Below are 11,186 nucleotides of genomic sequence, written 5' to 3' on the forward strand. Positions count from 1 at the left end.
ACTGAGTGGTGGGATCGCATTGTGATGCATATATGGGATGATGAGCAGTGGCTGCAAACTTTTGGATGCACAAATCCACCTTCCTAGAACTGTGTGCAGAGCTCGCCCCACAGACACCAGAATGAGAGCTGCCCCATCACTGTGGAAAAGTGAGTGTTGATGGCTGTGTGGAAGCTGGTAAGTCCAGACTGCTACTGATCAGTCGCAAATCAATTTAGAGTTGAAAAGTCCAGCGTGGGGATTGCGGTGATGCAAATGTGCAGGGCCACTAATTGCCTCCTGCTATGAAGGACAGTGACTCTCGGTAATGTGCAGGAAATAATGGATGGCTCTGAGGCAATGGGATTCCCTCACTGTGGCAGGGTGATAGATGGAATGCATATCCCAATTTTGGCCCCCGATCATTTTGCGACACAGTACATCAACTGAAAGGGCTACTTCTCCACGGTCTTGCAGGCGCTGGTGGATCACTGGGGCCGTTTCACTGACATCAGTGTGTTGTGGTCAGGGATAGTGCATGATGCACGCATCTTTCAGAACACTGGACTGTATAGAAATCTGCATTCTGGGACTTTCTTTCCATGCCAGAAGATTCCAACAGGGGATGTGGAAATGCCCATAGTGATTCCTGGAGGCCCCGCCTACCCCTTGCTCCTTGAAGCCTTACACCAGGAACCTGGACATCAGCAAGAAATGCTTCAACAACAGGCTCAGCAGGTGCCGAATGACCGCTGAATGTGCCTTTTGCTGATTAAAAGAGCACTGGAGCTGTCTTTTTCGCCTGTTAGACCTCAAAGAGGAAAACATTCTGATGGTCATTGCAGCTTGCTGCACTCTCTATAATATTTGCGAATCGAAGGGGAAAAGTTTCGCCAGGAGTGGACTGTTGAGGCTGATTGTCTGGCTGCTGATTTTGAGCAGCCAGATACCAGGGCAATTAAAGGGGCACAACAGGAGGCTATTCGAATCAAGGAGGCTTTGCAGGAGCATTTTGATAATGATTCCCAGTAATGTGTCTTTATGTGGTGCACTGGACCGGGCAGTGTTTACTTGCTGCCTTGAATTACCCATGTAGTGCTTGCTTCCTGAGCGTTAATTGCAAGGAGAAAATATTCCTACCTATAGCCACTGTGTTTCAGTATTAGCTCTGAGTGATGTATGTATCTATATCAAAATAAAGGCTCATTTAATTTCAAAAACTCAAGTTTAATAACAAGATCAAACACAAACTTTGGGTCAAATGGGGAACACGACAAAAAAGAACAGTCTCAGTTCGGGCTCTCATAGCTGGGTGTAACTCCAGCTTTCATTGGGAAACCTGTTCCTGGGCGTGGAGTACATGGGGTACTGTGGGGGACCGGGAACATGCAAGGAATGTGGGGTGGGAGTTTGGGGAGGGCATGTAGTGGCTGAAGGGACAGTCTGGCATGGATGTGCTCAGACTGAAGGGTAACGAGGGACTTCAACATCTATGTCTGACCCTTCAGGAGCTTTATCATCCATTCCTGCCTCAGTGTTCTTTCCTTGCGTTCCAGCCTGAATCTCTCATTGATTGTTTCCCTCCATACTCTTGTTTCACTATGCGCTGCATCTTTTTACTGCAGCACTTTGCAAAACATAGCCTCCTTATTCCTCTTGGGTCTGCATCTTATTTGACAGAGGTGCTCTGCTGGTGTGGAGGAGTGGGTTCTCAAGGGCACATTTGCAGAAGGCAAAATATAAAACAATGAACAGAGACAGTATTGTGATTGCGCTCACAGCCATGAATCCCAAAAGTTACACACACCTATTTTTCACTGTCCCTTGGCTAGCACACAGCTCAGCACAAGACTCAAATATAGTGAGTTTGTACGGGGTAGGTGGGCAAGGCGAATGGCCAAGAAGGGAGAAGGTATTTACAAAGGAGGTTACTATAAGCAGTTAGAGAGCCTATTTTGAATATTGGTACCCTTTTCCACAGGCTAGGGCAATCGAACCTGATATCTCACTCCTAGGGTAACCCAGGATGCAAGGATGCATCTCCTGCCTGCATGTGGCTTCAGATCAGCTCTGTATGCCACTTGTCTGTGTGCCGCTCTGATCCCTGCACAAATAATTGCTGGCAAAGTTTCCTTCAGTGTGGGGGAGAAACATGGCAACTCTCCCAAGGAACCTTTGGCTCAGGATTGCAGAATACCTACAGGAAAATTTCCTAGATCTCTATTGAGGATACATTAACAAACTTTTCTGCTGTGGCTGCACTGTGTAGATGGACAGGCTCTGTTATTAATTTCTGTCCCATATCCCTTCTCTTCCATATAACAAAGTACAAGAGAGCTCAATCTCCTCTTACCATGCAGTATCAAAGCAAAATGAGCATTTTCCAGAGCTCCCCTCTCCTGCATCCTAGAGCTGGAGTGCTGGGACTGGCTAGACTCCTCCAGAGTGGAAAAGAGGCCCTGACTTGCTGTGCCACTGGACAACCTGCTGTATGCTCCACATCGTCCTCCAGCTCCACTTCCTCATCCACCACTTCCTCGTCTGGGTTGAGTCTGCTGGCCGCTGCCTCCAGACCCCCCAAAGTATCCACGGGGCTCTTAGTGGTGGAGGTGGGGTCGCTGATGAGGATGGAATGCAGCTCCTTATAGAAGCAGCATATTTTTCGTGCCACACCAGCATGACAGTTGGCCTCCCTTGCCTTCTGGTATGCCTGCCTCAGCTCCTTCTTTTAGCACGATACTGCTGAGTGTCCCTCTTGTGTCCCTTCTCATGCATGCCATTTGCCATCAGCCCATACTTATTGAAATTCCGAGGTCTGTTGCAAAGCTGCAACTGCACAACCCTCTCTCCCCATATACGCAGCAGATCCAACAGCTCCAGTGTGCTCCATGCAAGAAAGTATCTGGTGTGTAAAGCCACCATGGTCAGCAGGGAAGATGCTGTGTGAACCGTGCACACTGAGCAAATAGGAAGAGGAATTTAAAAAATCCCCAGGCCTTTAAACAGGGGAGGAGTGAATACCTATGTATCTTCAGGGCAGCAGAATTCAAACTGCTGACCAGAGTGGTCATGATGGGCATTGTGGGACATCTCCTGGAGGCCAATTGGTGCGACATAATCAAGTGTGATGTCTGCACTGACACTGCATCTCTCTAACTATGTTATAAAAAAATCTATGCCACTTGTTGAGGTGATTTTATTTTGTCAGAGGAGCAGGGGAGTTATATCGGCAGGAGAAGGATTTCAGTTTGTACCCCTCCAATCTTTTGTCAACAAAAGCTGACTTTTGTCAACAAAACTGTGTAGTGTAGTTTTCTCATAAATGAAAGACAAAACATAAATCTGAAAGCAAAACACACTTAGATTAGATTTTTCCTCAGATGTCAGAGCCAAGCCTCAAAAAGAAATTGTCTTTGGAACAAGGAGAAGCCTCCTTTTCCCTCTTTCAAACTTGGATGATTCAAACTGCCTTTTCCAATTCACTACCTAAACATTATAGTGGACCTGATTCACTTCATATTAAACATGACAGAATTTTCACAATGTCCCTTTTCTGAGATGGACACTCTCAAAATGAAAAGGAAAAAGGAGGAGTTTTGCATTCCAGACTGTGGTTAAAGCTAGAGTAAAGACACATCAAGAGAAACTCTTTAAAATTATACCAAATCCAACCAGGGCTTGAACTGGCCTAGCTTGCAGTGGCTTGGCAAGCTGGTGCTTTTATGAAGGCTGCCATCATGTGCTCTGGAATCTATGTTTTCATTTAAAAAATAGTAAGTCTGCAGCTGATATGGTTGTGGGAAAAAAAATCAGAATCTTAACTGAGTGCAAAATAATGCAGCGTTGTTTGCCTGACTTTGCAGAAAGCCTGGAAAAATAGCTGAGAGGTCTGAACTACCTCATCCAACAATCCTCCCCCACATCTGTCCCATAGAGCCAATAGGCCTGAGAGAAGGAGCAGAGCCCAAGGAAATAAAAGGCACTACTAAAGGAATACTAACTCTGCAGAGCCCAGTGGGGACTCCATCCCTTACTGAGAAGGAGCCAAACCTAAGCATCTGTACTGCACCAAACAGGAATCAAACCCAAGGAACCCAGCAAAGCACATGTTTGTATCCAAACCCCACTGCTTAAAGGAGGCCATCAGAGCATCCCCAGCTTGACCACTGAGTCTAATGGGCCAAAGCGCTATATTTTCCCCTAATCCTATTAACTGATTCCACTTTTCTTCACCTGATTCCGGGCCACTCATAATCCAAGAAGATTCTTATTCCATTTTTGTAGAGAAGACACTTAAGCACTTTGGGACAGATTTACCAGTACACTCCAACTGCTTAATGCTGCTCCAGCAAAGCAAAGCAGCTGAAAATCCAGTTACTAGGTTCAACTTGAAAGTCTGTACCACTCTTCTTTAATATTATGTCCCAAACTTACAGCAAGCGCTAAGCAGACAGAACTCTGTACCCCCCAGAGCTCATTGCAGATCAGTACCTTTGTGTTTTTCTTCTAGATCCCTTACCTTTAAGTAGTTGTTTATATTTTTAATATGTTTTCCTGCTGAGTGCTTTCGAATGTTAGAAGATATTATTCACTGCTGGCTACTTTTTAATAGTGCTTGACCAGAAAAGTGGGTCCCAACCTATAAAAGAGAAAATCACAGGTTAAAAAAAATAATTGTCTCTCTTAACTATTATTTTGTGGTGTGGAGCTGGGAGGGGTAGGGGTTTGTTAGACAGCTGCATGATCCTCAGTTTAATTGAAATAGTTATTCTCTTTTTTTTAATGCAACCTACTTACAGTGGGAAAAAAATACAAATGAGTACTACTTGTGCTGCAAAGTTCCTACAACTGAACTGCTTCCAAAATTAGTCCAATTCTGAGATCAGTTTTGCTTGATACTCTCAGAGTAAACCTTGGCAGGGTTTTCTCTTCAATTGCTTTATTAAGAGACAAGCTTAGGGATGTGAATGCTGCAATTTCCAGACAACTACAATCCTGTGGTTTTTCTTATACCCGCTTTGAGGAAGTTTTTTTTTTTTTTTTTTTAACAAAGATTGTTCTGAATTTAAAAAATAGAGTTAATTCAATCTAACTATTAGTGATCCTTTCAGCCTTGTAAAATTTATGTTTTTCCTTCCAGGTGTATCTTAAAGGAACCATAAGTGACAATTTTAATCCCTTATGCCTAAAGCAACTTCTTTAAATTAAGGGTCTTCTTTAAGTAAAAGTAAAACTATTTTAAAATAGCATCAACTGTTGCATATGAAGTTTACTGGGGAGACATAGAAGGCCTTTAATAATCAGCTGATACAATCTGCTGAGTATCACAATAGAATCTAAATGTAAAATAAAATAAAATAAAAAACCAACGTGCTTTAGGAAAAAAGCTGAATAAAATATCAGTGGTAAATGTTTTCTTTATAAAAAAGGTTTTCTAAGATACCAAAAGAGGGCTATATTCTGCCATTTATTTCAATATGGTTACTTGCAAAGTAAGGTATTAATCTGAGTAAGGGTGAAAAAATCTGGGCCCCACAACATTACTAGCTAGATTGAACCTAAAGGTTCAGCTCTGTTAAAGGCTTGTCTACCCTTACTGCGTTGCAGTGGTGCCACTATAGCGCTTAGTGAAGAGGCTGACAAAAGATCATCAGTGTAGGTACTCCACCTCCCTGAGAGATGGTTGCTATGGTGACAGGAGAATTCCCTCCTGTCAACGTAACATTGTCTACAGTGGGGTTAGGTCAGTATGACTACATCACTCAGGGGTGTGGATTTTCCACATCCTGAGGGACATAGTTATATTGACCTCAGTTTATAGTGTAGACCAGGTCTCAGAGTCAATCTAGCCCATAATCTTTTGGGGCTGAAGGATAAACCCAGGGAAGGAATTCTCATCCACAGACAACAGAAGCAGGACAGTGCAGTCCTTTGTGCTTAAAGTTTGATTATGTTCACCTGAATACCAGAACAAGACACATGCACAGAGACAAAGGTGCCTGCAAAAACACATTCCTTATTGTAGAAGTAGAAGGTAGTTCATGAAACAGCAGAAAACCAAGTTAAATATCAGTCAGTTTTCTATAAATATATACATTTTATATACCTTAAGGATGCATTACCTTTTGCATTCTTCTCCTTTATGGCACATATCATTTAAAGAGGGGTCTTTGGGCAGATACTGGATAGGGAAGTCCTGATAGCTTGATTCCAGTGAAGCCAGGCAGACCAGGAGCTCTGGGCCGAATTCTGCTCTCTGCTACACTGCTGTAAATCTGATAAACACCTTTATGAAAATTTTGTTGGCTACAGGTAGATAAACAGAAGTGGTGACCTCAGATCACGTTCTCATCTTCAATCTTGGGGCCTCTCCTACACATCAGACAGATAAACACAAGTCCCCATGTAAAGGTGTGTCGCCGGCTGGAATGGGGGGAAGAGGGGAGGCATTTATTAAATTTTTTAACATCAATACGTCAGAATCATAGTAATTCATGTGAGATATGCCATGTCAAGTACCGTTAGAAAGGCAGTAATCTGCTAAGTAAGATGATAATGTTTATGTTCATGTGTTATATGTGTAATGGAAGTTATGGATATGTTTGTAACTATATTTCGTATCGTACTGTGATTCTGGGTAACACCCCAGATAGGATGGCTGCAGCACAAGCGCCTGCTTAATGGCCCATTAAGGAAACTCACAGGCACAATGGGCCAGGGGGAGAAGCCAGAGATATACCTGATGAGTCACCAGTCACTCATGTGACCCTGGACTCCATCTTATTTGTGTAAATTTCTACAAGCTGCATGGCAAAGGCCAAAAGACATAAAAGACAGCTGCACCACATCCATTTTGTCTTCAGTCTTCAGCCTATCTCTGGATCAACTCATCTACAACTGAATTAAAGCTGTGAAACAAAGGACTGAGACCCATCCAGGTACTGGATGTATACCAGAGGGACTATACAAGCCTGCAAACTCCACAATTCTACTAGAAACCTGATATATATGGACTTTTGAATCAATTTGTATGTGTCTGATTGCTTTAATCCTTTAACACTTCTCTTATAGTTTGTTTCTTTCTTTTTATAATAAACCTTTAGTTTTAGTTACTAAAGGATTGGTTGGCAGCATGGTATTTTGGGTAAGATCCAAACTTATATTGATCTGGTACTGTGGCCGACCCTTTGGTCTTTTTGTAAAGAGCATAGAGTTTTAAATAACTGGTCTCTTTACTGGACCTAGTGGCTGATTGGGAGCCAGAGACTGAAATGCAGTAAAGGGGGCTGTGTATATTTTTATTTTGGCTTCTTGATAACCAGTATGGGGAATCAGAAGCACTGTTTGTGGCTGGTTGGGAAGTTTGACTTCAGTGTCACCCACCAGAGTTGGGAAAATCTGCTCTCCTTTTACAGCCTGCCCTGATCTTAGCATTTTCAGGTAGCTACCATAGGCACAGATGGGTCACAAAAGGCACTTGAAGAGTTGAGATCCTTTAGCAACAATGGATGACCTTGGGTAACCACTGGTGAAATCTGATCAAGTTTCAAATCTATATTCAGTGGGTCAGAATGAAGGAGAAAACAAAATCTCAAGATTCTAGCTCAACTGGAAATCAACTGGAAATCAACTGTTAAAAGCATCAGTGCATACATATACACATAAATGTTTGGATTTGGTTATAAAGATAACTCTTTACTCTGATCAGCAAGATAGGGTGGTCATTGGTCCTGTGGCAAAAGCAAATCAATTTCTTATTTGAAACAAAAAAGTTACATTTGTTTTTAGAGTTTGGTTTTTCACCTATAATAGGTCAGATTAAATGTGAAATGTTTACATTTTTCATATAATATTTTCTACATCTTTGTATACCATCTATGCAGGTGAAATATGATTAAGCTGAACAGTTGATTTGGGTTCTCTGAAATACAGTACCATGAGCACAGAGCAGTAAAGAATATACCAATATAGTTTTTGTGACACTAGGGTACAACTAATCTCCATAACCCTAGATTTTCAATTAATGATTTTGTGAATTTCAAATTGCATCAGACCTGCACATTGTAAAATCTGACAGCTGGTTTACCAGCATTTATATGTGCAGGATGTTGCCTTCAAAGAGATGAGTATACCAGAAGACTAGTAATCTGTGCTCCAGCTCTGAAGAATGGCATAAATCATGCAAGAGATTGAGAGTGTACAATAAAATATTTCTCACTACAAATTCAAGAATACTTGTATGTGCATCTTTACAGCAGTGTAGGGGATTTACACACATTATTCACAGATTTATTCCTTACAATAAAATTCAGCAATTTTGTTTGTTTGGTTGGTTGGTTGGTTTTTTTGTGGTAATGTAGCCAGGAAGCAGCAGCTAGGGGCAAGTATCTCTTTTTACTATGACATTTAATCTTCTGGATTAAAAAGTAACTACTACAGTGTACTGACTAATTTTTTTTAAGTTCTATTTGTTTTAACTAAATTGCTTCAGTGGATTTCATGGAATCATAGACTCAACCATATGTGGGGGTTACTCTGCCAAGAAACTCAGAGCCACTGCATCAGTTTAGAGGGAAAATCATCCAGGAGATTGGCAGTTCCTTTCTCAGTGCTACCAAAGATCCATTGGATGAGAAGGTTGCACTTCCTGCCTCCTGTGCAAGCTCCTTAGTCTCCTGAGAGGGAGATTGGATGGAACTCCATGAGCCAGTCCTTGTGGAATTTCCTAGGCCCCTTGTATATACATAATTTATTTAATAAAATCATCACTCTGCTGGAGTGTTTTTCCTTCTATTTGGCTCTAGTTCTTGTTCAGCAATTTGGTAGGTGGTAAATAATGACTTGAGTCTATATGATTAAAATTACAAGAAGTAATTCTGTACTGGACATTATTTCAGATCCAGACACTATATTTTGTTAGGGGGCAGGAGAGTGATTATGTTACATGCCTGGAACTTGATTACTAATTATTATGTTTGCAGTATTAGCTACAACATTTGGGCCCTTTCCAAGCTTAGAGAAAAAGACAGTCCCTGTCCCAAATAGTGTAGAATCTTTGGTATTTGAGCATGCATTCATTCATGCTGGACAATCACTGAATTCACTGGGAGTTCAGAGTGTGAAACAATTGCAGATTGGGATTCCAAACTCATTGGGCATGGGTTGGGAAGCCAAAACAAACTGGAAGTATAATGGAGGTGTGAGCAAAATATTTTTTTCTACATCATATTTCACGTACATAAGATGAACGTTGGCAAATCTGATTGATTAGCATTTTTATCCTTCCGAGTTGTTGCAAACCAACTGAAAAATGAATACCCTCAAAAATCCATTTCTAGCAAATTGATTAAATTATTCTTTTTGTGCACTGTATTTTCATGCAGCTTATTCAGTGTGTTATTTTTATTCTTGACGGTAAAAAGAAAGCTAATAAATAATGTCAATGTTTAAGTATACTACTAATGGTCTTTATATTTTTGTACTGTGTGTATAAATAGCTAATCAGATGTGCTCCTGACCCTAGGAAAAACTCCAAAGGAAGCTGCCGATTCTGCTCTTCACTATATGGAGAAGAGAGTCCATGGACGGGGAGGAGTTATCGTTGTCAGCAAAACTGGAGAATGGACAGCACGATTCACCACCAAGCGGATGGCATGGGCAGGTATAAAGGAAGGCATGTTAATATATGGCCTAAATCCAGGAGAAACAATTCAAGAAATAATTAAACCCCCAAAATAAGCTTTTTGGGGGATGGGATTTTCTCACTGGATGTTATTAGTTTGTACTTCTTTATGAAGGGTGTATGTATCTGGCACCTTTGGACTAACTTACCTCTACTTATTCAAGAGGATTCATAAAACATGGCTTTATTATCCTTAATAAAGATAGTTTTCCAAAGGCATTATACTTGGTCATTTCCAGACTTTGAGGCTATGCTGAATGGTACTTGAACCAACATTCCTTAGGAGTGGTGTTTCATGCAAAATTCAATATTTCAATTGCAGTGAACAAACAAAAAAATGTGTATGGTATTGTATGTTTCAGCTGCAACATCCATATCTAATTTGCATTTCAGATGGATGATTTCAGTAACTTATGTGATTTTTTTCCCTTTGCTCTCTAAATGTGTCATGTATTGATTGTGGTGTGTTTTTAGAATGTGCTAATGACATGGAAAAAATAAGCTTTCAGTCAAGTTTATCCAACTCAGTCATAATAGCAGTCCCACAAGCATATTTTTAATGTGTTGTTCTGAATACTTACCCAAGAATACGGAAAGCAATGGAACTACTTTTATGCCTTCCAAAGTAAGCTATAAACTTTATTTTCTTCTACATTTGAAAGTTTGAAATACCCTCTTTATTAAAGCCTTTCTATTGTCCTTTCATTAATTCCTCCCAAACTCAGTGAAATGTATTTTCAAATAAACTGTCCCAAATAAACCACTTTCTGTTAAAAACAGCACTGCTCTCTTCAAGCAATCAAAACAAGGTGAGATTAAAATCTGTTCCACATAATGTACAAAATTCGGCATTTAAAAATCATTTTCACACACATAATTGCATCAATACTGCCTTATAACAGAAACCTGAATGGGAGAAAGAGCAAAGCACAGACTATATTTGTTCAAAGGATTCATCTCACATAAAATTTCCCTTTGGTCTGTGCAATCTATATATCTTCACAGCCTGCATTGCAGTGTTTTTTTTCCACTGAAGAATTATCTGTCTTGCCCAGTAATGAGGTGCACTTTCACAAGTATATTGTATAGATTTTTGTAACAGCACTTCATTGGTTTTGTAATCTTTTTTTCCTTAGACAGCCACCCCTTTACAGAAATGTCCAATACTTGGACTAAAGAAATGTTATGTGGCATTCAAGTTTCTTCTATGATCCACTATACTGGAGTGTTTGAAATGTTTCCCTATCTTACTGCTTATGGCTCACCTTACCATGGTTGTTTTCCATAGACACTGACAGATATGATAAAAAAAATACATTTTACTGTGAGTCTTGCATCACCTAAAAATAAATTAGTAATCAAATGCTGTCATTTGTACTTTAGTTTTTTTCTGAATTGAATAGCTTTGATGTCAGCCATAGCAATATAGAGGTGAGTTATTCAAATAATCTTGGACAGTAGCAAACACAAATTTAACTTGTGATTTTTGCCACGCCAACTTCAAAGATATAAAGGAGGTAAACAA

The 11,186-nt window shown here is 40.5% G+C and overlaps 1 protein-coding gene across 4 annotated transcripts in view; it reads left to right on the top strand.

Moving 5' to 3' along the window:
• The window catches only part of LOC137164615 (isoaspartyl peptidase/L-asparaginase-like), a 188,993-nt gene extending 178,009 nt beyond the window's left edge, over nt 1-10,984 (top strand). For all 4 annotated transcript variants that reach the window (XM_067565516.1, XM_067565518.1, XM_067565517.1 and 1 more), the window contains exon 7: nt 9,503-10,984. In XM_067565516.1, coding sequence (XP_067421617.1) covers nt 9,503-9,717 — 215 coding nt within the window. In that variant the 3' untranslated portion in view covers nt 9,718-10,984. The remainder of the gene's footprint in view (nt 1-9,502) is intronic.
• The last annotated feature ends 202 nt before the right edge of the window (nt 10,985-11,186 follow it).

Source organism: Emydura macquarii, unplaced genomic scaffold, assembly GCF_026122565.2.
Source record: "Emydura macquarii macquarii isolate MOO-44397 ecotype Brisbane River unplaced genomic scaffold, CSIRO-AGI_Emac_v2 contig_2680, whole genome shotgun sequence".
NCBI lineage: Eukaryota > Metazoa > Chordata > Testudines > Chelidae > Emydura > Emydura macquarii.